The following is a 27,281-nucleotide window of genomic DNA, read 5'->3' on the forward strand; positions in this document are numbered from 1 at the left end:
CAATCAAAATTTCAATGTCATTCTTCAAAGAAATAGAACAATTATTGATGAAATTCATATGGCATCACAAAAAACCCCGAATAGCCAAAGATCTCCTGAAAAAAAACCCTAATACAAAAAACTCTACTACAAACCCATAATCATCAAAACTGCATGGTATTGGAACAAGAACAGACTCACAGACCAATGGAATCAAATAGAAAATCCAGAAATAAACCCACAGATTTATGGTCAACTAATCTTTGACAAAGGAGCAAAGACTATGCATTGGAGCAAAGAAAGTTTGTTCAATAAATGGTGCTGGGAAAACTGGGTTGCTACATGCAAAAGAATGAAGCTTGACCTCTACCTCACACCATACACAAAAATCAACTCAAAATGGATTAAAGAAATAGACATAAGAGCTGAAACCATAAAATACATAGAAGGAAATATAGGTGAAACACGATATGATATTCACATCAAAGACATCTTTACAGACACATCAACCAAAGCAGTGATAGTGAAGGCAAAGATAAACAGCTGGGACTACATCAAATTAAAGAGCTTCTGCACAGCAAAAGAGACAATAACAAAAACAAAGAGAAACCCCACTAACTGGGAGAACATTTTTGCACGCAACACTAATGATAAAGGACGGATCACAAAAATCTGCAAAGAGCTGATGAGACTCAACACAAACAAAGAAAATAATCCAGTCAAAAAATGGGCAGAAGAGCTAAAAAGAAACTTCTCTGAAGAGGAAATGCAAATGGCCAACAGGCATATGAAAAAATGTTCAACATCACTTGTAATCAGGGAAATGCAAATCAAAACTACCATGAGATACCATCTTACACCAGTGAGAATGGCACATATTAAGAAAACTAGCAACAACAAATGTTGGCGAGGGTGTGGAGAAAAAGGAACTCTCCTGCACTGCTGGTGGGAGTGCAAACTGGTCCAACCACTATGGAGAGCTGTGTGGAGATTTCTTGACCTACTAAACATAGAGCTTCCATATGATCCAGCAATTCCACTCCTAGGTATTTACCCAAAAGACACAGGAACATCAATTCCAAAGAACACCTGCACCCCTATGTTTATAGCAGCACTGTTTACAATAGCTAAGCTTTGGAAACAGCCCAAATGCCCAAAAATAGATGACTGGATCAAGAAGATGTAGTACATATACACCATGGAATATTACTCAGCATTCAAAAAAGATAAACACATGCAATTTGCAGCAACATGGATGGCGCTGGAAGGGATCATGCTCAGCGAAATAAGCCAGAAAGAAAAAGAAAAATACCGGATGGTCTCACTAATAGCGGGAATCTAGAAAACTTAAATAAGGGACCAGGAAAATGAATAACTATAAGAAAGTGAAAATCAAAATCAACAAACAACTATGAACCAGAGACACTTTTTGGTGAGTGAGAGGTGGGAGTGGAGGGATTGGGGTCAGAATGGGGAGGTAGCAATTGTATGGGGAATACAAAAATAATTTTTTTTATTTAAAAAAAATAAATAAAGCCTGATACCTTTTACCTTACCCTACAACCCCCATTCAGAAGCCAAACACTAAAACTCCCAGCATGCCATTATCCTGACTTTCTGAATGATGGGGTGGGGGGATAGAGAAGAGTGGAGGCTGAGAACTAGGGGCAGAGCTGAGCAGCCACATTGACCTAAAAAGACTGAACGCATGTGTGTTCACTTCCTTTTTCCAGCTTTAGCTCTCTGGCAGGTGGGACGATCCCACTCTTTTCAGAGACTATGGCAACCACTATCTTGACCCTTTGATAGATTCAACTTCTGCATTACACTTTGAACCTTAATTCTCTCCTCCTCTCCCAGCCCTTAGGGTCCTCCCTATATGACCTCTGGCTTATTTTTCGTACCAGAAGCTGCCTTGGATTTATTCTCCCGGTGGCTTTGCTCTAAGGCCTGGCTTCTCTGCTTTGGGCCCTGCCTGCTGGTCTGGGCCGGTGCCCACAAGGGAATGGTTAATTTCAGAGATTGATCAAAAGTCTATATTTTGAAATCCTCCTCCCTTACTCCTCTTCTCCCTCTCTCTTTTGAATGTCTCACTGATTAAAAAACGTTTAGATGGAAGGGATCATGCTCAGTAAAATAAGCCAGAAAGAAAAAGAAAAATACCAGATGGTCTCACTCATATCAGGAATTTAGGAAACTTAAATAAGGACCAGGAAAAGACTAATTATAATAAAGTAAAAATCAAAATCAACAAGCAACTATAAACCAGAGACACACGGGTGTGGGGGAGAGTAAGATCAAAACAAGGGGGGTGGGAATTGTATGGGGACTACAACCAAGATGAAAATGCATACACTGTGCAAAAATGAAAAATGATGTAAAAATATATAAAATTTAAAAATTTAAAAAATGAAATGAAATAAATTTATTAAATAAGTTGCTTGATCAACAAATTAAAATAAAATGAATATTCCATAAATGCAAAAAAAAGGTTTGAGTGCACTAGATTTAGATTACTTTGTTTTCACACATGAAGGTGGCATGCACCTTAAGAACAAGCAATATGGATTTTTTTCCTTACAGTTTGGTGACTCTGAGTACCTCTCAGTTTAGTCTAGTATCAGTTTTGGCTCCCTGCAGTTTCTCCCCTATCAGTTTCATGATAAGTGCTTGGTTTAGAACAGTTTAACTGAAACAGGTACAGAGTGAACTGAAGAGAAAGAGACAGCTGGGGATCAGTTTTTTGCTCAGGTAAAAAGTATTAAAGGCTTGGAATGCAGAAGGGCAAAGGGCAGCAGAAAAGTGAAGATAAATCCAAAAGACACTGCTAGAGGTAAACCTGTAAGACTTAACCTTTTATTGGATGCAAAGGTCACGGGAAAGATGGGGAGAGGAGGGAGGTAAAGAGAGAAGAAGGGAAGGATTAAGGAAGAAAGGAATAAAGAAGAGAAGAAAAACTGTCTTTGTGGTTTCAAGTCTGGCCAACTGGCAGGCTGGACACGCTAGGAAACAAAATTAAAAAGTCAGCAGGATGTGGGGAAAATAGCAGGTTTTGACTCAAAACAAAGACAAAGTTAAATAATGGCTAAATGTCACAACAAATTATATCATTAACCCTCAGGTGTAAAGAAATCCTGTTGCACACCTTATGTTAACAGGCCTCATGACCTGTTCCCTATGTTTGAACAGCCCATGAACTTATGAGTAGTGTTAAAACAAGAACTAAAAACTGAATAATCCCTGATTCAGAGATGTGTTTATAAGATCATATTTTTAAATTATTCCACACATTTTCATCAAGAAAAAGATCATGGCAGATTCCACATACAGCCAATAGTTTTTAAACTTGGAAATTTAAACACTATGAACACTCTCCCTGAGAAAAACATATATATGCACATGGTCACATGTTATAATATAAATAAGGGGATGTATTTGCACTAAAATCTTTTTTTTAAAGATTCATTTATCTATTTATACAAGCATTGGGTACAGTCAGAAGCATGGGAGGGTGAGAGAATTCACCAGAGCCAGAACAGGGAGCAGAACAGCAGACAGATGAAGTACACTGCTGAGGGGAGCAGCGGGCGGCAGGAGAGTTCTACGCAACATGTGGGACCCTTGCCCAGTGGCCAGGGATGGAACCAGCACTGCAGAGGCTGCGGGCAGCTTCGCAGCCCAGTGTTCAACCGCTGTGCCACCAGGGAGGCCCTTGCACAAAACTCTTAATGGAAAGTTTCTCTGAAGCAAAGATTCATAGCATTATTCACAAAGTCCAAGTCATGGAACCAATCTGCCCAATGACACATGGGTGGATAAAGAAATCATGGCATATGTACTCAATGGAGTACTACTCACCTATTGAAAACATGAAATAGTAACTTTTGGGACAAAATGGATGAGTGAAGCATGTGTACAAACAAAGGTATGAAAATATAATGCCAAAATTATATAGATACGTAAATGACTGACAAGTTGAGTGTCTGCCTAGACAGAATGACAGTTTCCTAGAAGACTGGACATTGAACACACCAGGACTAAATCACAGGTGAGGGGGGAAGATGATGAAACAAAGCCAAAGACAGAGAATTAAGATACAGTCCTGACTGCCAACTGTCCCTGTGTGCTGAGCAGGAAATGGAGTACAGTAGCCAAATGTTTCAAGCCTGCAGACTTCAGAAGGACACTGTTTATTCAGGAATCTATGGTTTCCAGCAAGAGCTTGTTTTGGAAGCTTTCATAGCACTAGCCTCAAAGATCAGATACAGAACCAGTGTCAAATGCCTTTAACTTTAGCGATATAGAATATTAAGATGATCCTTCTGGAAGGATAAAGGGACACCAAATACATACAAACCAAATCTAAAACCTCAAATCAGGGAGATGAAACTGGTATGAAGCATTCCTAGAGAGAAGGGCAGTGCTTATTACAACTGAAATATCAAAATCACATGCCTTTTGCAGGGCAGAGACTGTCATTCTTCCCTACAGATCTTCATGTACAACATCTTTGCAGGCATGTTTTCTTTTTAGAGATGATCAAGTCAAAAGAGTATCTGCTTTAAATCTGTAGAAATCTAAGGTGGCTCAGTGCTCAGCAACTGAATCAAAGATCAGTTGCACCTTTGAACTCCAAAAAGGAAAGTTCCCTATTATGGACAAACTGCCCTAGAGAGTCACAGAGCTGTGTCAGGTGTACTCCCTCATGCATGCCCATAGGGCTCAAGACAACAAGCACTGATGAGTCTCAACAATTCTGAATTTAAAGAAGGCAGGTCCTACACCAGCAACACTGCTTGATGAGTGATGCATTCTTGAGCAGAGGGAAAGGAGATTCAAATGAAATTCTAAGTGCCACAATCATGTCTGAGCAGTTCCAGAGGGATGGCACCAGCAGAGGACTAATAAAGGAGGAATTGAGATACTGAGTGCAAAGTCAGAAGACTTCAGCTTCACCACCGGGTAACTATGTCTTTTCTCTTCTTTATTTGTACAACAGGGTTAATGTAAACCATCCTATCTATCTTTCTTATCTTCTTTTTCCTTTTTTTATTATTTTTATTTTCATATTTTAATTATGTTTATTTGAGGTAATGTTGACAGACGACACTGTATATATTCATGGGTATAGCATCACACCTCTTCAAATGCATGTTCTCAGACCATGCCCACCACCAGAGCACCAACAATCTTTCACCATTAAGCCCCCTCTTCCTTTTGCTCCTCCCCCAACCCAACCCTCCCCTTCTGGTAGCTTCAGTTCTGTGGTCAGATTTCAAGGGTTTGTTTTTATATGCTCCTTTGCTTTGTTTATTTTTTATATATATATTTCACCTATGAATGAAATCATCCTGTATCTATCTTTCTCATTCTGACTTATTTTGCTTAATAGAATTCCTTCCTTTTCCATCATTGTTGTCACAAATGGCAGGATTTCCCCTTTTATTAATACCTGGTTAGTATTCCATTGTGTGTGTGTGTGTGTATGTGTGTGTATAAAACATCTTTATTCACACATCTCTCATTGGGTACATAGGCTGTTTTCATAGCTTAGCTATTTTAAACAGTGCTGTAATGAACACGGGGATACACATACTCCTTTGAATTAGTATTCTTGCTTTCTTTGATAGATACTCAGGAGTAGAATAGCTGGATTATATGGTAGATCTATTTTGAATATTTTGAGAAATTTTCATACTATTTTCCATAGGATTTTGGCAAGTGTATGAGTATTCATTTTTCTCCACAACCTACCCAACACTTGTATCTGTTGTTTTCTTTTCTTTTTTAAAAAATATTTTATTTCATATAATTCTTGCATCATTTTTCATTTTTGCACAATGTATGCATTTCCGTTTTGAATATATTCCCCACACAATTGCACCTCCCCTTATTTTGACCCTAATCCTTCCTCTCCCTGCCCTTACCCCCCGATAGTGTGTCTCTGGTTTGCAGTTGCTTGTTGATTTTGATTTTTACTTTGTATTAATTAGACTTTTTCCTGGTCCCTTATTTAGGTTTTCTAAATTCCTGCTGAGTGAGACCATCCGGTATTTTTCTTTTTCTTTCTGGCTTATTTCGCTGAGCATGATCCCTTCCAGCTCCATTCATGTTGCTGCAAATTGCATGTGTTTATCTTTTGGGATTGCTGAGTAATATTCCATTGTGTATATGTACCACTTCTTCTTGATCCAGTCATCTATTTTTGGGCATTTGGGTTGTTTCCATAGCTTAGCTATGGTAAAAAGTGCTGCTATAAACATAGGGGTGCAGGTGCCCTTTGGATTTAATGTTTCTGTGTCATTTGGGTAAATACCTAGGTGTGGAAATCGCTGGATCATATGGAAGCTCTATGTTTAGTAGGTCAGGAAATCTCCACAGAAAAACTAATTAAACTAATCAATAAGTTTAGTAAAGTGGCAGGATACAAAATCAACACACAAAAATCAGTAGCATTCCTATACACAAACAATAAATCTGAAGAAGAAATTTAAAAAAAAATCCCTTTTATTTTTGAAAAAAAAAAAATCAAATACTTGGGAATAAACCTAATAAAAGAGGTAAAGGACCTATACAAAGAAAACTATAAAACACTATTAAAAGTAATAGAAGACACAAGAAATGGAAAGACATCCCCTGCTCAAGGGTTGAAAGAATTAACATTATCAAAATGGCCTACCAAAAGCAATTTACAGAATCAGTGTTATTCCAATAAAAATTTCAATGACATTATTCAAAGAAATAGAGCAATTATTGATGAAATTCATATGGAATCACCAAAAACCCCAAATAGCCAAAGCTCTCCTGAAAAAAAAAGAAGGGAATGGAGGCATCACACTCCCAGACTTCAAACTATATACAAAGCCATAATCATCAAAACTACATGGTACTGGAACAAGAACAGACACACGGACCAATGGAACTGAATAGAAAATCCAGAAATAAACCCACAGATTTATGGTCTACTGATATTTCACAAAGGAGCAAAGAATATGCACTGGAGGAAAGAAAGTTTGTTCAATAAATGGTGCTGGGAAACTGGGTTGCTACATGCAAAAGAATGAAGCTTGACTGCTACCTCATGCCATGTTTTTGTTTTTTTGATATGGGCCACCTCACAGGTATGAGATGGTAGCTCATTGTGGTTTTGATTTGCATTTCCCTGATAAGCAATATGAACATCTTTTCATGTGTCTGTTAACTATCTGTATGTTTTCTTAGGATAAGTGCCTATTTAGCTCTTCTACCTATTTATTATTTAGATTGTTTCCTTTTTGTTGAGTTGTATGAGTTCTTTGTAGACCTTGGATATTAGTCAGATATATGATGTGCAGATATTTTCTCCCATTTAGGAAAGTGTCTTTCTCTTACTGATTGTTTCTTTTGCTGTGCAATTCAAAGAACTGGCATGAGATATACACATGATCATAGAAGACATGCACATAATTTACTTTAAAATAATGAAGTCCTATATAAACACACAATATTTGCTCATCCATCATGTTTCCCTCAACCCCATTCACTATTTACCGTCTCTAAGCTTAATTTCTTTCTTCTCTATCTTGGTCATATTTCTACATTTGGCTGAGATCAATTCAGTACATTTCTGGAATTTCCTAGAAGTCAGCAGAAGAAATTGGAAGGACCCAGATCCTCACCCTGTTCAAGCAGAAGCTGCTGCAAATAAGTGAGCTCTACCTTCTTCAAGTCTGGGTAGAATGTGAGGTTTCACAGAAGGTGCAAGCAAACTGAGTTAAGTGCAAAGAAGAAAGTGTTCATATTCCCACTTTTTATCTTTTAATTCACATTTTGTACATCTTTTATCTAAGAGATTTCCCCTAAATCTTTTGAACTAGTAGGCTAAGGGAAGCAACAAGATTTTTTTTAATTCTTTTTATTTTATACATTTTTACATCTTTTTTCATTTTTGCACAATGTATGCATTTTCATCTTGGTTTCAGTCCCCATACAATTCCCACCCACCCTTCTTTTGATCCTACTCCCTCCTCCCCCCCTGCAAGATATTACAATAAAGATAAAGATCCAGTGATAACTAAATGCACTTCATAATCCAGCACTAGTCCCTTGACAAAAAAAAGCAAATAACTGTACAGGATATTATTGAGACAGAGAAATTTGAATGTGGACTTTAGATAATAATATAGCAGTGTTAAATATTCTATTTTTAATTGCTGTACAATAGATACGTAATAAATATCCTTGATCTGGGAAATACATGGTGAAAGATTTAAGAAAAGGTCATGGTGTGTGCAACTTACTAACAGATGATTCAGAAATAATATATAACTATTCAGAGACAGAATAAGACAAATACAGCAAAATGTTAGTCATCAGTAAATCTGAGTGAAAGATGAACATCAACTATTTGAAAAAATAGCTAATGGTCCAAAAACCAAAAGACCTGGGTTCTAACAATTATGCTAGAATTATGTACCCCCTCTAGTAACTGATATCTGTCTTTTATTTTCTCATTTATTTCACTTAACATAAGCATCCCAAGATCCATCTATTTTGTCCCAAAATATTCCATTCATCTTTTTTTAATAGCCGAGTAGCTTCCCATTGAGTGTAAATTCCACAATTTCTTTATCCATTTGTCTGTCATTGGGCACTTAGTTTGGTTCCATAGCTTGAGAATAATGTCACTATGAACAAGGAGTGCAAAAATCTTTTTTCTATTGGTGTTTTCATATTCATTGGTTAAATCCCCAGAAGTGGTATGCCTGGGTCATATGGTATTTCCATTTTTATTATTTTGAGGAACCTCCATACCCTTTTCCACAGAGACTGCAGCAAATTACATTCCTACCAACAGTGGATGAGTGTTCCTTTTTCTCCATATCCTCACCAATACTTGTTGGGAAAACTAACATTTAATACTTTCCCGCCTTCTGAAATAATTTTGGATAACTCAATTTCATCACCATGATTCCATAAATTAATCTGAGGTTATGATATACTCAATGAATATGCAGATATGTAAAACTATTGCTCCCTCGACAAAATAGGCCCAAAGCATTATAGGCTTTATACCTGTTTTTCAGATACTTTCACATCCATTCCATCATTTCAACTCATTTGTCACTTATTTTCATATCAAAGTTTTGTCTCTACGTTCCTTCCCACTTCATCTCCACATTCCTGTTTCTGCTTCAAATTTCTGAAGAATAGCAAACCACATCCTTTCCCATTAATCAGAGCACCCACGAAAAACCAGGGGAGCTCTTTGTGACCTTTTTGACCAAGAGACTCCCAGTTTTATTTTGGATATTGAGATTAGAAACCTGACCTTCAAATGTGTAGTGCTATGACTGTAATGAGGCAAGAAGAGCAGTGTTATGCATGTTAAATTAGTTATTCTAGTTAACAACAGACTCATGGGTTTGTAAGAATACACTAAACCAGGGAAGTGAAATTATCTGATACACCCTGTAGTCTTTAAGACTCAATCAAAATGTCCCACAGGTATACAGCACTTAATAAGAAAGTACTTTAACTTCTGTTATCTCACTTGTTTATCAGAATAAGCTTGTGGAAAACAGGACAAGGTGTTCTTAATCTTGATTCATGTAGGTAGAAACCTTGGCTCTAAAAGATAAACTACCTAAGATCAAATGGTCAGCAAAGATCTGGGACTTGAAAACTGGTTCTAGGAATCTTAAGTCAGTGTTCACACTTCTGAACCACATTAACCCGCATGAGTACACAATTAACTATGGTATCTCTGAAGAACATTTTATCAGCTGAAATCCTGGCGAGAGGGTAAGGGGTAATTGGTGATTGTCCAAAAACAGATAAGCTCAACAAAATGGTGATCATCACTAGGCAGGAGATTATAAACTTTGTAAAAAAAAATCTCTTCCCGAGGCTTTAGCAATGCCCTAGAATGCTGATGACAATGTTCCAAATGTCACAGAAGAGCTGGAGATGATCCTGGAAGAGGACAAAAGAACTGACCAAGCAATAAATGTGTTTTAAAATGAGGCACTACAGGGCCTCGCCGGTGGTGCAGCGGTTGAGCGCTGAGTTGCAAAGCTGCCCGCAGTCTCTGCAGCACCAGTTTGATCACCGGCTGCTCCCCGGCCACTGGAGGAGGGTTCCGCATGGCGCACAGACCTCAACTGCTGCCTGCTGCTCCCCTCAGCAGTGCACTTCTGTCCTTCTGCCTGCTCTGCTACCCGCTCTGGCTCTGGTGAATTCTCTCACCCTCCCGCACTTCTGACTGTACCCAGTGCTTGTATAAATAAATAAATAAATCTTTAAAATAAATAAATAAATAAAATAAAATGAGACACTACAGAAATATAATTCTTCTGTCTGAAGAGATAGGGCTGATGACAGAAAACAGAAATCTTTAAAATCATACAAAGTAAAGAAATGCTAAAATATGGCTTCAACAGCAAGTCCAAGAAAAAAAAAAAATCCCAAATTTGAGGAGGTAAACTTTTGAAGTTGCAAAGAATCAGTTTTAGGACAGAATGCCATATTTGCATGTGTTAGGCTTCCATTACCACTTCACTACAAATTATGCAGCGTGGAATTATACATAGGTTTAAGAAAGACTTTGGAAAATTAATATGGGATCATGAGAAACTCGATTTTTTTTAATATATTTATTATCACTCTGTGAGGGGATGTCATTCTTCCCATAAACCATCTCTTAAAGCTATGGTCCAAGACAGAACCCCCAGTGAATAGATTATGGATCTGAACCAATGTGGTGCATCTAATACTTTTATAAGTCAGTTCATGCAAGTATTGTCGATCTTAAAGAAAACTTTATCGGAATCCTCAAAAAATTAAAACTAGAATTACAATATAATACTGGAATCCCACTTCTGAGTATATATAGAAAAGAACTGAAAACAAGGTTTCTAAGATATTTGTACACCCATGACTACAGCAGCATTGTTCACAATAGCTAAGAAGTAGAAGCAGTTCCAATGCCCACACACAAATGAAAGGATAAATGAAATGTGGTATATGCATACAGCAGAATATTATTCAGCCTTAAAATGAAAAATCTAACACATGCTACAACATGGATGCTACCTGAATTAAGTAGATGACAAAAAAAAAAGACAAATACTATATGGTTCCATTACATGAGGAATCTAGAATAATGAAATTCATAGAGACATAAAGAATGGTTGTTGTCAGGGGCTGAGGGGTAGAGGGAATGGGGAACTACTATTTATTAGGTGCAGTTGTGCAAGATGAAAAGAGTTCTGGAAACGGATGGTTGCACAACAATGTGAATAAAGTTAATACCACACTGTGCACTGAGAAAATGGTTAGGATGGTAAAATTGATGTTATATACCTTTTAGCACAATTAATAATAATTCACAGCTTCTTTACCAGACTCTACTAAATATACTTCTTTCATATTTGTAGATCTCATTTTAAATCAATTCACTTCCTTAAAGTTTAATGTACTCATAAGTAGTACAACTGAGTTACTTTAATAATCACTTGGTATTTTTTTCAAAGAAATGTAAATAAAAAAATACATATATATTTTTCCTGACCCCACAGGAGAATTAAGAATGATAAAAAATTATAAACCAAGAAGAACTTCCTAAAATGGTATGTGCATACATAGAAAGATAGCTACTAGGCCCATCTCAGCTGTACGCCTGGGACCTGAAAAGCAACTAAGCAACTACAGCCAACTTTTATTTTATTGTCCAACAGTAATATTCTAAAGCATTTCTTCTTTATAAAAATGCTAGAAGCATTCTTAAGGCAATCCAGATGTCAGATCAGAATCAGAATCCCTGGGTCCCTTTCCCACCTTGGTCAAGGTTTACTATAGTCATAAAGAACTGCTGCAGGGCCTCCCCTGGTGGCGCAGCAGTTGAGCGCTGGGCTGTGAGGCTGCCTGCAGCCTCTGCAGCACCAGTTCGTTCCCCGGCCACCTGCGAGTGTCCCACACAAAAAAACAAAACAAAACAAAACAAAACTGCTGCAGTGACTCATAGCCAGACAGGAAGCAAAGGGAAAGAAAGGCAAACAAGCAAAATAGCCTGCAATCAAATGTGAAACTATTCCTCTGTAACTTGTTTAGGCCCAGTGTGTAATAGACCCTGTTTATGTATTTCCTCTGGGTTTCTAAAAGGTTCGGCGTGGTAAAGAAAAGGAGAGCCAGGCTAAATTTCTCAAAGACAGGGAAAATTTATTGCGCCCCGCGCGGACCTCATGGACCCAAGATGGGGTCAGTGCAGCTGCGCACATTGTCGTGGGGGATGCAGGCTTTTATAGGGTGTGAATAGGTCAGGTGGGAGACTAGGTTCCTAAGGCAGGGGAGGGGGAAGTTTGTAGGGCGGGGACAGTTTCTTTGTCTGAGAAAAGATTTGTAGGGAAGGGGAATGTTCATTGTCTGAATCCTCCAGGCAGGCTTCCGCATTCCTGTTCCCAGGTGGGCTTCCTGGTGGGTTTTTGCATTCTGGCCTCCTGCATGGACCTTTCAGTTTCTAAATTACTTCTGCAACAACTGGGGCATAGTGAGAAATTAAAAAAAGAGGCCAGCTTTCTAGAAACAGAGAGTTTCTGTATATTCAGGGAGAGGATTTCTACACACAGCATCATTAATGTACATTAGGCCTGCCCTGTGTCTTTGTTTATCAGAATAACTGAATTTTTTTGTGTGTGTGGGACCCTCAAGGGCGGCCAGAAACGAACCAGCGCTGCAGAGGCTGCAGGCAGCCTGGCAGCCCAGCACTCAACCGCTGTGCCACCAGGGGAGGCCCAATAACTGAATTTTAGTTAATCAGTGCAAGTCCCTGGGTAATGAAGGCAAAATCGAGGATGGAGGGTTACTGAAGGAGACACACCCCCTGCACTCACACCCATACTTCATCAGTATCTGTTGTTTTTTGACCCCAACTCCATCTATAACCACTCATCATTCCTCACACCCCGACCCAGTTCCTTTGTTAGACCTCAGTTTTGACAAAACAGATGAAAACGGGGTGCCTCCCAATTTTTTTTTTATTTCAACAACTATTAAATCCTAAATAAAACATTATACAATGCTTTGAAAAGTCATATGACAATCTCATTGCATTTTAGCCCACTCTCCTAATTTAGGTAGAAACAAATCACCAGCTGGCAAGGGGGAAGAAAGTCTTCACATACACTGCTCAATATGCATGGGCAAAGAGGAAAGACAGGCTGGAAAGAGGAGGATTTGTGTTAAGAACCAAACCATAAGATCAGGTCCCATTATTGACAAGACACAGTCCTTGTGTTAATCCTTGGAAAAATCACTTAACTGCACTGTGTCTCAATGTACCTGCTGTAAAATTGGGTCTCACTGTTCATTCAAATAAAATTCCACTTGTCTGAGTATTTTATTTGACAAGAGAAGACCTAAAGAGTTCTACTGAGTTTTCTCAGTGTCAGTACTACCACAGCAAAGACAAAGTATCACACTCAAGGACACTACAAATAACAATGCTAATCTTTCTCAAACAGTGATTATAAAAAAGGAAACCAGGAACAGGCATATGATGTCTTCTTTGTGAGTGAAGCTGCTATCCAGATGACTTGCTGATCAGTTTCTACTATGCTCTCATTGGAAAGTCTGCAGAGCTATATGACAAAAAGTGATATGACTCACAGTCTTTGTTCTTCTTCTCAAGAACACATTCAAAAATGTATCTTGAATTCTCAAGGAACTGTTACAGAGCAGCTCCGATATAAAATGAGTTGCCTGGCTGTGGGTCCTCACCCGCGTGCTTAAAATGGACTTATTAATACTCCACTACAGGCACACACAAAAGGTTAATAAAAGGTTTATTTACAAGGGAAGGGGAATTGAGGAAATGTACAACTCAGGGAGAAAATTGGGAAATAAAGTCTTTAATGCATCCTACGCGATCCGCCGACCTGGAAACCCAAAGGCACTCTCAGAGCTGGCCTAGTACTGCGAGCTGGCGGAGAGCCAAAAAGAGAATTCCCCAAAGCCCACATGTCTGGTTTTATACCAAACCTGGCTGCTTAACCCCACCCTCAGGTTCCAGCAACGTTCCCTTTGGTGGTGATGGGATTTGTAGTTCCCAGTGTCTTTTGGCTTTGGTCTGGAGTTGGGGTGGACTCCACAAAGCCTGTATGGAATTAGCTTTAGGACATCCATTTTCCCCTAACAGAATGACCCACATTCAAAAGCCAAGCAACCTGTCAATAACCACAATTTAAGTTTATTTATGGCACAAGCATTGCCAGCAGATGTTTTTTTTAAAGCATACTTACACAGGAGAAGCTAACATTTATTAAGAACATATTAACTTTCAGGGCCTTCCCGGTGGCACAGTGGTTGAGTGCTGGGTTACGAAGCTACCCGCAGCCTCTGCAGCACTGGTTCAATCCCCAGCTGCTCCCCGACCACCACCGGAGGACAGTCCCACATGGCGCGCAGACCTCTCCTGCGGCCCGCTGCTCCCCTCAGCAGTGTACTTCAGTCCTTCTGCCTGCTCTGCTCCGCGCTCTGGCTCTGGTGAATTCTCTCACCCTCCCGTGCTTCTGACTGTACCCAGTGCTTGTATAAATAAATAAAAATTAAATCTTTTTTAAAAAAAGGATTAAGAACATATTAACTTTCAAATATGTTATTTTACTAATACTGTCTCCAATTACATTATAGTTAAGCAAACTGAGATTATAATAAGCTGGTAGCTTGCTGAATGTCACCCAACTAGTCATGGCAGCTATAGAATCCAGGTCTGTGTGCCTGCAATGCCAATGCTCATTCTTACAACATCACTCTTAAAACTATACACGCCTTTCCTTGCTGATGAGCTCAATTTCCCAGACAGAGATTATGCTTAAACCTAAGCTCAGAAGCATAACTTCAACCAAGGCTATGTTTTAAACTGCTTTAGTCTCAAGGGCCCTTTAAGTAACGTTGAGGTAAAAATAGAAGGCTTAATTAAAGCCTTGGGGTCTAATAGTTATCATTTTCCCTGACAAACTAGATTCTACTGCTCCCAAAAGGCAGAAATAATGACAGAAAACATCTCGAAGGTAACAGTCGTAACCAGTCCTTCTAGCTCTCATCTATCTTGGCTGATTCAGGTGACTGAAAAACTAGAGTTAACTCCATGACTTCTCCAAACCCTTCTAACACTGTGATTCTGATTCTCTTTGCCCTGCTTACTGAGGAAAACCTATACTCTCTAAAACTAGGTTTTTAGATACCAGATTACTCAATTTTAGTAAAAGTACCAAAAACAACATGATATTGCATCTAATAACAGATTCTTAAAATTCCAATTAAATCATACCAAAATAAAAAGGACAGACGGAGCATGGCGGCGAGGAGACACTGCGAGTAAGATCTCCCATTAAAAAAAAGTTAATACGGAGGAAAAGCGGCAGGTCCTTGTGAGAACTGGGACACGGAAGATAAACAGGCGACTCCAGCAAACTGCCCAAAGAAGAATGTTGCCATAAAAGAGAACTAGATGGGAGGAAAGCTCAGAACCCTGCTACCCTCCCCCACCCACAAAGTTGGCACTCTCCGACCAACAGAAAGGAGGAAAAAAACAAAAACAAAAAAACTAAAACAACGAACAAGAGTAAACTACGCATCAAGCGGGACTGTGAGTGGAAAAGAACTATTTCAGCCACCGCACCCCGTGAACTGGAGCTGTGGAGAACCCTGCAGGATGCACTACTAGATGAGCAAACGGCTCCAGGCACCATTGGAGAAAAACAAAGACTCCCTGAAACCTACACACAGCCCCAGACCAGCCAGTAAGCTTGTGCGGAAAAGCAGAGCACTTGAAAAGGATATGCGGATTGCTGCTGCCCAGGTCCCCGCGCCTGTGACCTAGGCTTGTGGGAAGACGCGCCAGGGCCCTCACTGAGGTGAATGTCCCTCACTGAGTAATCAGAAACCAGGCCCCCAGAAATGGGAGCGGGGTGTAAAGGCGCCATTTCTTTGGACACTGAACTGGGCTACAGCCCGCATCCTGGACCTGAGGGCTTTGGAAGAAACCCAGGGCACAAAATTTGGGGCGTGGAATCCCCACAATGGTAGGGCACAAAGCAGACACAGCACCCCCAAGTAGTTGAGGCTCTCCCCACCACTTCCACTCTGTCCCCCCATCCCACAGTGTAAAAAAAAAAACAATTCCCAAGGACACTAGGAGATGAGACAGGGCAAGCTAGGGTTATTAGGCAGTTTTAGGGACAGTGCAGGAGGGGACCTCTGAAGAATTTAGGGAGGCTTCAGAGATAAGGACAACCAAGGAAATGTAACCAATTCCATTAGGAAAAACAAACATGCCAGGACCAAGGACAACATTGTTAATGCTGGTCCTGGTTTCCTTCAGGTGGTAAAGGGAGGCGGAGATTGGAGAAATGGAGAGTGGTTTAATTTATGGACACATTAGAAGGGCAACTGTTTAACTTCAATGCAGGGATGCCCATCCAGAGGACTGGGCCATAAATTTAAAGATGCAACAAATGGAAAAAGAAAAAGCTGTTAGATAAGAAATGTAAAGATCCCCACTCAGTAACAAATTAAGTGAGACAACCGAGAACTAACCAATCACAGAGAGACTGGTAAAGCTTTAGAATAATGAGGGAAAAAAGGTATATATTCCCTGAAACACAATTCCACTTTGGCTTCCTTGCCCCTCCCAGGCCTGGTTCCCTGGCCTGGGAGTCCCACTTTATTTCTGATCTTTTTCTCCTCAATAAACTTTTTCTTCTAAACAAACCTGCCTCTTCTCGCTTGCTTGCCTGAGCGTCTGCGAAGTTCCTGCTGCGGCTTCTTGAGACACCAACCCGTGGGGGTCTAGTGGCTGGGGCTCAGCACTGCCCCTGCAGCCTGGAATCCGTTCCTGGCTGGGAGACTAGACCTGACAATTCCGGTATCAGAGAGATCTCTGGCGCCACCTAGCGACCAGAGAAAAGTCACCAACACCCCATAGAATGGGACCTTTCTTCAGTAAAGACTGCTTGAAACCCACAGAAGGCTCCCAGAGGAGTCAGAGGTGAGCTGGGAAGTTGGCCCAAGCCAGGCCCCTTCTGACCAGCAGTCCAAGCCCAGTCCAAGCGGGCATCCACAGCCAGGGAAGATCCAGCGTGTCAGAGAATGTGCCTGTCTCCGAATAGAATAGGGACCTTTCTTCAATAAAGACTGCTTCAATCTGGCAGAAGGCTCCCGGAGGAGCCAGAGGGAGAAGGTTCCCTGCCCAGTCAGAGGTGAGCTGAAGGCCCCCACAAGCCCAGTCCCACCTGGCAGTAAATCAGAGCCTAGAGGAGGATCCAGAGATTTGGAATCCAGAGTGCAATCCAGCTGCCCCACCTCCAGGTAAGTCTGTGGGACTTCAAGACGCACCTTTGTAACTAAACACAGAAGGAGGAGAGATTCTGTGACAGTGACCATTAACATACTCAAAGTACCACTGCCTCACTAGACTTCTGGCATAACAGTTTTTGCCTCGTTTGGATAGCCAGTTTCTGAAACTCCCGAAAGAACACACCAAAGAAATGTTGGCCAGTACCAGCGGCACAGTGTCCCAACACATGATGCAAATTACAAGACAGGCAGCAGGGAACAGAAAAACTACAAGAACAGTAGCAACGCCTCAGAAAAAAGACACACCACCAAAAAAAAAAAAAAAAAAAAAAGAAAAGAAAAAAACCACCCAGCAGCTTGAAACTATGGTGACTTGGAAAAACTTCTGAGCCTTCCAGAAAAAGAATTTACAATTGCTGTGATGAAAAAACTGATGGAAATCATAAAAGAAAACAACGATCAAAAGAATGAAATTGAGTCCCTACAGAGGGAAATGAAGGAAATCAATGGATAAACAGAAGAGCTAAAGAATGCTGGGGAAAGCAATGATAACGGAATAGAGTAAATGGAAGAACGAATAAGCACTCTCGAAGACACAGAAATAAAAAGAACCAACACAGAAAAGGAAAAAGAAGTACGAATGAAAAAGACTGAAGAAAGACTTCGGGAACTATCTGACTCCATGAGGAAAGGAAATAGAAGAGTTATAGGAATCCCAGAAGGAGAGGAGAGAGACCAAGGAACAGAGAAAATATTCAAGGAAATAATTGAAGAGAACTTCCCAAACGTGAAGAAGGAACTGAAAATTGATATACAAGAAGCAAGAAGAACACCAAACTTCCATGATGAAACGGAAAATACAGCAAGACACATAATAGTAAAGCTCCCAAGAATCCAAGACAAGGAAAAAATAATGAAGCTGACAAGAGGGAAGAAACAGATAACACACAAAGGAAAACCAATCAGGCTGACATCAGTATTATTGAAAGAAACACTATTGGAAAGGAGAGTGTGGAGGAACATAGTCGACAGACTCCAAGACAACAAATGCCAACCAAGAATACTCTATCCTGCAAAGTTTTCCTTCCTCTATGAAGAAAGAATAAGGACCTTCCCAGACAAAAAGAAACTCTGGAATTTCATTACGACTAAGCTCCCACTAGAAAAAAATACTACAAGGAGTCCTAAAGCCAGAACCTCAGAGGGACGAATAACAACAAAAGAAGGCCAAAAAAAAAAGTTATTAAAAGAATAAATAAAATCAAAGGAAAGACAAACACAATGGCAAATACAGATGCTAACATACCAATATTAACTCTAAATGTAAATGGACTAAACTCTTCAATAAAAGGACACAGAGTCACAGGCTGGATTAAGAAACAAAACCCAACCTTTTGCTGTCTCCAGGAAACACATTTAGCTACAAAAGATAAAAACAGACTCAAAGTTAAAGGATGGAAAACAATCCTACAAGCAAATGGACCAATAAAGAAAGCTGCAACAGCTATACTTATATCAGATAAAACAGATTTCAAACTCAAAAAAGGTAAAAAGAGACCCCAACAGTCACTACATTATGATCAAGAGAACAATACTTTAAGAAGAAAAAACACTCATTAACATATACTCACCAAACGAAGGAGCACCAAAATATATCAGACAACTATTGTCATCTTTGGAAACAGACATCAGAGAAAACACGTACATAGTAGGAGACTTCAACACACCACTATCAACAATGGATAGATCAACAAGACAAAAAATAAGTAAAGACACTAAAGCTTGAAATAAGGATCTAGAGCCCTTGGGATGAACTGACATCTATAGAAAACTAAACCCAAAAAAATCTGAGAACACATTTTACTCAAGCACACATGGATCATTCCCCAGGATCGATCATGTACTGAGACACAAGACAAACATCAACAGATACACCAAGTTTGAAATCATGCCAAGCATCTTTTCTGAACATGAAGGCACAAACTAGAAATAAACCATAAAAAGAAGGCAAGGAACTCTCCTACCTCATGGAGATTGAAAACCACACTACTGGAAGACCACTGGACTAATGTGGAGATCAAACAAGAAACTAAAAAATTATTTGAATTGAATGACAAGGAGGACACCAATTTCCAGAATGTATGGGATGCAGCAAAAGCAGTAATAAGGAAAATATACAGCAACAGAGGCTCACATCAAGAAACAAGAAAGAACTTAAAGAAACAATCTATTCTCAAAGCTCAAAGAACTAGAAAAAAAACAAAAAACAAAAACAGTAGAAGAAAAGAAATAATAAAAACCAAAGCAGAAATAAATGAAATCAAAACTAAAAAAACAATCCAAAAGATCAATGAAACCAAGAGCTGGTTCTTCAAAAAAAAAAAAAAAAAAAAAAAAAAAAAAAAAAAAAAAAACAGAAAAACCCCTAGCCAGGCTCACAAAGGAAAAAAGGGAGAAATCACAAATAAACAGGATCACAAATGAAGGAGGAGAAATCACAATGGACACAGCAGAAATCAAAAGAATAATCAGAAACTACTATGAACACTTATATGGAAACAAGTTCAACAATCTAGAGGAGATGGACAAATTCCTACAACTCTACAATCACCCAAAGCTAAATAAAGAAGAAACAGAACACCTAAATAGACCAATTACAAGCAGCGAAATTGAAAGGGTAATCAAAAACCTTCCCAAAAACAAAAGCCCAGGACCTGATGGATTTACAAATGAATTCTACCAAACGTTCAGAAACGAATTAGTGCCTATCCTTCACAAACTCTTCCAAAAAATTGAGAAGGAAGGGATAATACCAAACACGTTCTATGAAGCCACCATTACACTAATACCAAAACTGAACAAGGACAACGCAAAAAAAGAAAACTACAGGCCAATCTCACTAATGAACACAGAGGCAAAAATCCTCAATCAAATTTTAGCTATCAGAATCCAACAATGTATCCATAAGATAATTCACCATGACCAAGTAGGATTCATTCCAGGGACACAAGGATGGTTCAACATCCAAAAATCAATCAACGTTATCCAACACATCAACAAAAAGAAATATAATAAACATGTGATAATATCAATAGATGCCAAGAAAGCTTTCAACAATGTGCAACACCAATTCATGATAACAGCCCTTGAAATTCCTGGGATACAAGGAACATACCTCAACATCATAAAGGCCATATGTGACAAGCCAACAGCCAATATCATTCTCAATGGTGCAAAGTTGAAAGCATTTCCATTAAGATCTGGAACAAGACAAGGATGTCCACTCTCACCACTGCTTTTCAACATAATAATGGAAGTCCTAGCCAGAGAAATAAGACAAGAGAAAGACATACAAGTAATCCAAATAGGAAAAGAAGAAGTCAAACTATCACTATTTGCAGATGGTATGATAATATACATAGAGAACCCCAAAAGCTCCACAGAAAAACTAATTCAACTAATCAATCAGTTCAGTGAAGTGGCAGGATACAAAATCAACATGCAAAAAATAAATCTGAAGAAGAAGAAATCAAAATAACCATCCCTTTTATTATCGAAACAAAAAAAAATCAAATACTCAGGAACGAATCTAACAAAAGAGGTAAAGGACCTATACAAAGAAAACTATAAAAACACTGTTAAAAGAAATAGAAGACACAAAGAAAGGGAAAGACATCCCCTGCTCATGCATTGGAAGAACAAACATTAAAATGGCCATCCTACCAAAAGCAATATACAGATTCAATGCTATTCAATAAAAATTTCAGTGTCATTCTTCAAAGAAATAGAACAATTATTGATGAAATTCATATGGGATCACCAAAAATCCCGAATAGCCAAAGCTCTCCCGAAAAAAAAAAAAGGGGGGGGGAGGGGAATGGTGGCATCACACGCCCAGACTTCAAACTATACAACAAAGTCATAATCTTCAAAACTGCCTGGTATTGGAACAAGAGTAGACACAAAGACCAATGGAATCAAATATAAAATCAGAAATAAACCCACAAATTTATGGTCAACTAATCTTTGCAAAGGAGCAAAGAATATGTACTGGAGCAAAAAAAGTTTGTTCAATAAATGGTACTGGGAAAACTGGGTTGCACATGCAAAAGAATGAAGCTTGACTACTACCTCACACCATGCACAAAAACCAACTCAAAGTGGATAAAAGAACTAAACATAAGACCTGAAACCATAAAATACATAGAAAGAAATATAGGTGAAACACTACATGATATGCACATCAAAGACATCTTTAGAGACACATCACCCAAAGCAGTGATAGTGAAGGCAAAGATAAACAGCTGGGACTGTATCAAATTAAAGAGCTTCTGCACAGCAAAAGAGACAATAACAAAAACAAAGAGAAACCCCACCGACTGGGAGAACATTTTTGCACACAACACTAATGATAAAGGACTGATCACAAAAATCTACAAAGAGCTGATGAGACTCAACAAATACAAAGAATATAATCCAGGCAAAATATGGGCAGAAGAGCTAAAAAGAAACTTCTCTGAAGAGGAAATGCAAATGGCCAACAGGCATAGGAAAAAATGTTCAACATCACTTGTAATCAGGAAATGCAAATCAAAACTACAATGAGATACCATCTTACACCAGTGAGAATGCACATATTAAAAAAAACTAGCAACAACAAATGTTGGTGAGGTTGTGGAGAAAAAAGAACTCTCCTGCACTGTTGGTGGGAGTACAAACTGGTCCAACCACAATGGAGAGCTGTGTGGAGATTTCTTGACCTACTAAAGATAGAGCTTCAATATGATCCAGCAATTCCACTCCTAGGTACACAGAAACAAGAAAATTATGTGAAATTCACATTTCAATGACAGTAGATACAATTTTACTGGAACACAGTCACTCTCACTTCGTTTATGCATTATATATGGCTATATTCTCACCATAATTGCAGTTCAGTAGTTGCACAACAACTACATGGCCCTCAAAGCCCGAAATATGGTCCTTTTCTTTTTTTTAAAGATTTATTTATTTTATTTATATAAGCACTGGGTACAGTCAGAAGCGCGGGAGGGTGAGAGAATTCACCAGAGCCAGAGCGGGGAGCAGAGCAGGCAGAAGGACAGAAGTACACTGCTGAGGGGAGCAGCGGGCTGCAGGAGATGTCTGCGCGCCATGTGGGACCCTCCTCCGGTGGCCGGGGAGCAGCCAGGGATCGAACAGGCGCTGCAGAAGCTGCGGGCAGCTTCGCAACCCAGCGCTCAACCTCTGCGCCACCGGGGAGGCCCTGAAATATGGTCCTTTTCAAAATAGGTTACCTGACCCCAGAGCTATTTTGAAGAAAATGTAATGTTGCCAATTAACTGCTGAAAAGTCACAAATATTTGTTTGGAATTACTAACACCTTACATGTCACTCTCAGTTAAATCTACGAAGATGCAACCACGCCTCTCCTCCACCAAAAATATTTTTTAATCCTCCCTGCCTATAAAGAAAAGTTTGAAGTACTTAAGAAGTCCTTCATAGTCAAGGCCTTATCCTTCCAAACTCATCTTCCAAACCTCCCCTTTCCCCCATATTTCAGACGACTTGAATTATTTGCAAATTATTTCAGATGATTTGAATTATTTGCTATCCTTTCATTCTGTGTTAATCCAACCATATACAATGTCCTGTGCTGAATACAGAGCAATGAAGTAAAACAAGCAGGACCTTTACAGAAGGCCTATGTTCTAATTCAGATTTTTCTCCTCACTACTTGAAGAAAGTTACTTAACACCCCTGAGGTTCAGTTTTCTCATCTATAAAGTGGAAATAACATCTCTAATAATGGGGGCCTCCCTGGTGGCACAAGGAGTTAAGTCTCAGCACTGTGAAGCTATCAGCAGCCACTGCAGCACGAGTTTGATCCCTAGTCCACCAGGGAGCTGATCCTTATGGCGTAGCAGACCTCTACTGTCTTGCCCGCTGCTCCCCTCAGCAGTGTATTTCAGCCAATCCACCTGCTCTGCTCACCACTCTGTCTCTGGTGAATCCTCTCACCCCCCCCCCGCCCCCAACAAGTCTGGCCTGTACCCAGCTCTTGTATGCATAAATAAAATTATATTTAAAAAAAACAATTCTAATAGAGGTAACAAAATACCTCATAAGACTACAAGAATTAATTTGTGGCACATGAGAACAGCTAAACAAGCAATGTGTTATTCATTCTGTCTAATTTCAGTACAATTTCTTCTTTTGCTTTTCCTTGTCTTCTCACCAGGAAATCAGCTCTTCCTCTAATGGCACATTCCATGGTATCCACCTGTTCTACTCTTAGGATTCTGATCCATATCTACAACCTTTACATGATAGCAATGTCAACATAAGTCTTGACTCCTCTATCAGCCCAAGAACTCCTTTAGGGTAGAATCCATCTGTGACTCACTGTCACAACTGTGACAGCCCTGAGAACAATGGCTTGAATATAGCATGTACACAAGTATTACTGAATGAATGGTATGTGTCCATGAACTATATATAACAATTATTAGGTATATCATGTTGCACTGAGATATAAGCAAGTACATCGCTTGTTCTGAATAATGGCCACCCTAAGTGCTTAGAAAATATTTCAAACATCGAGGACTGAAACTGCCAACACAAAATCAAAGGACTAACAGAAAAGTGGGCAATGTATTCAAGTTTCAACATGATATTGCTTTTATTTTCCATTAACGCCAGTTATGATTATCATCTTGTGCTCCAGCAATTATAAATAGATCACATTTAAAAGAGGAGAATCAACCACCTCTCCAAGAGAGACATGTTGTCCATCATAACATCAACTACCTTTGAGAAGAAAGCTAACTAAATCTAAATATTCAAACAGGACCTACATTTAATGAATTAATCAATCATCACACATAGTCATGATAAAACTTTATATTACAAAAACAAACACCACCAGGATAAATGCAAAAGTCAAATTCCACCTCAGTTGTCAATGTAAACAAAAACTGCAGCTGAAACAGCACAATGCACCATGTTTCCTTTCTTCCTAGAAACACAGGTTATTTGATTTGATGGTCAATTCAATACATTAAATAAAAAAGGTGTCAACAATTTTTCCTGACTTTTAAGGCCAGATTCCAAATGCCAAAATGAATCCACACATATGAATACAAAATTGCTGAGACATGCCAATATAGGGAGTGACATCTGCGAACAGGATGACACTAAATAATTTGTCTGCTTCCAACTACTTCTGCTTATGTATTTCCCTTCAGAAAGCTTCTATAAAAGGAACACATTCACCAATAAGTATATCAACCTTATGTATTATCAACAATTTACAACGCTTGGCCTTTCCATTTACAAAGCACTTTCACAACTCATCATTTGAGCTGCCTAAAAACTCTGTGAAATGGGTATAAATACCACCATTTTACAGATGAAGTAATTTGTGCCAAGCTCCAAGATGGTCAAGTCAAGATTATAACCCAGGTCTTCTAACTCCAATTTCAGGCTTCTCTTTTCCTTTATCCTCCACACAAAGTAAGAACATACCTTTGTTTTGCTTCCACCCCACTTATTCCCAAAAAGCTGCACCATGAGCACTTCACAGTGGGAGTATAAACATCGCTGTGGTCAAAACAGTGGGAAATATCCCACCATTGCCTCTAGCTGATCATGTATTTAGAATCACACAATTTACAGAAAGAAATGGAGTGTGGATTAACTGCTAGGTTTTATTTTCCAACTGTCCTATTTTTGGCTTTCTATATATACTCTGAATCAGAAAACCATCATGAAGACCTCTAGACCAAAATACCTCTCGGATCTTTTGCTGACATGCAAAGGTCAGGGCTGCATAATTGTTCACTCTTACCACTTTTGGTCTCAGAAAAAGAAAGAATAACAACCACTATTTGTCCCTAGCTTATAAAATGTCTGCCCTTCCCCAAATGTTGTATTGAACTGCCTATGTTTTCTTAAGAATCTCAATCTCTCTAATGTGCCTTTGCTGGTAATTTTTTAGCAGCTAAGTGTACCATACACTTCTCAAAGCCACTCCTTTCCTGGGGCTTATGATGAGCTGCACCAAGCAGCTTACCTTAAAAGTAAACAGAAAATGCAAAAATTCCGCCTTTGCTTCCAGAGCACCCTCACCTTTCTATTTTTGTGGCATAACTTGCATATCCTTAGCCTCTCAATTAATTCTATATTAAGTGGTGACACACTCCAAAGGCTGGCCTATGTCTCTTAAGGATCAGCATTTCAAACATCCCATCATTAAGTTGCCACCAAGAATTTACTCTGTTGACGCCACAACAGGACAAACCATTAAGTGATCAAACTCAATCAAATGACTGGCAGGAACTTGGACAATTTATTTATTATGATCAAAGTGGGCAGACAACAGGTGCAGGGAAAGCACAGACTCCAATGGACCAAATCAGAAGAGCTGCACAGCCAACACCAGTAACAGCTGGTAGCAGTTACCACTGATTTGCCACTTTCAAGCCTTTTGCCCTGCTCTTAGTTGGCTGCATCTGCCTTATGAAGGTCCCCACACTTTACCTAGATACAGTATTTTGGGGACAAATCCAGTCAGAACAAAGTTTTAAGCCTACGGGACATATTTGCCAGTGACTGTGACTTTATTTTTCACAATCATCTTTCAGCCAAGAAGAGGAAAATTTAACCATCACTCCACCTAATTGCTATCATCCATTCTTCTGGGTATATACTTGAGCACAAAGGGTTGGCTTGCCTGAACTCTTGTTCAGGATGTTTATTATTCTTTCTCTTACTCCAAGCCTTCTGCCAAGTAGCAGAAATAAAAACTCCACACACAGTGGGGAAGGTGTGGAGAGGGTGTCAGTTGAGACCACTAGGAAAATCAAACTTAGGTGAGGTTCCTTCCAGCCCAGTGGCTTCCAACCCTAGCCTTATATGTTGCTCCCTGGGAGCTGGTTTCTTTGTGCCAGGGACTAGACAAGTCTCTTCCATCCTCAAGCTGAAGTCAGTGACATGTGAGCCCATCCAATAATTCTGAGCATAGACAGATCTTAACTTAAACCACTGGGGTGAAGGTGTTTTCCTCAGAAAAGAATTTGCCAGGGGGCATTTTTATTTACTGTCCCCACACTTATCTGTAGCAACAAGAAGCCTGGATAAAACCATTACTTAGGCTGCTTAGTCTCCAGTTCTCTAGGAGGTGCTGGGGCATTTCCTTAGTCAGCTTGGATGCCCTCACACCCCAGACAAGGGAGCCAAACATGTCCGACAGCACAGGTCGGTACGAAGGAACCCTTCGCTAAGTAAGAGTACTTTCAGAGCAAGAGGGGCCCTGGCACAGCTACAGATGCTATCTTATAAGGTCAAAGTCACTAAAGGAAAAGGCCGAAAGTTCTGCTGTAGCCAGTACTTCCACTGATCCCACTTCCCATGTGCCCATAAACCCATTCTCTCCTCAGACCTGAGCTAGGTAGGAATCACCATGAATCCTCCTTTCCCTCTGCGGTGTGTAAGAGATTCAAGGCCAGAGCCACAGGCTTAGGAAAACAGCTAATGGAAACCTTCCACTTACTTCTCATTGCACCGATAAGCGCGTTGCCGTCTTTGATCACGTCTTTGATGAATTTATTAGTCCTCTCCAGCTCCTGCTCATAACACTTGAGCCTCTCGCGGAAATCAGGGCTGTCCAAATAGCAGTCGCTGAACTCCAACGGGGGATGCCCCATGGTTCTGATGGCGGTAGGTTGGAGGAAGAAAGGAAAGACACAAAGACCAAGAGCATCAGTGGCACTCTAGGGGGAGTAGAAGGGATGGACCGAGTGCAGGTCCAGCTGAAGAAGCTCGGAACCCCCCGCCCTTTGGAGGACAAGTACCTATTCGGAAGAGATTCCTGGGGAGAGCTGGTTGGTCTGCACCGGAAACGGGTGGCCGAGCGATGGCTTCAGTGGCAGGAAGGGCGAACAAACGCGGTAGAATCCCTGCGGGGT

At 39.8% G+C, this 27,281-nt stretch overlaps 1 protein-coding gene across 2 annotated transcripts in view; it reads right to left on the minus strand.

Moving 5' to 3' along the window:
* OPHN1 (oligophrenin 1) overlaps nt 1-27,020 on the minus strand; it is a gene marked incomplete at both ends in the record, with an annotated part of 458,306 nt that extends 431,286 nt beyond the window's left edge. For both annotated transcript variants that reach the window (XM_084258483.1, XM_084258482.1), the window contains one exon: nt 26,867-27,020. In XM_084258483.1, coding sequence (XP_084114609.1) covers nt 26,867-27,020 — 154 coding nt within the window. The remainder of the gene's footprint in view (nt 1-26,866) is intronic.
* Nucleotides 27,021-27,281: the final 261 nt, after the last annotated feature.

Source organism: Talpa europaea (genome assembly GCF_964194135.1).
Source record: "Talpa europaea genome assembly, chromosome: X".
In the NCBI taxonomy this organism is placed as follows: Eukaryota; Metazoa; Chordata; class Mammalia; order Eulipotyphla; family Talpidae; genus Talpa; species Talpa europaea.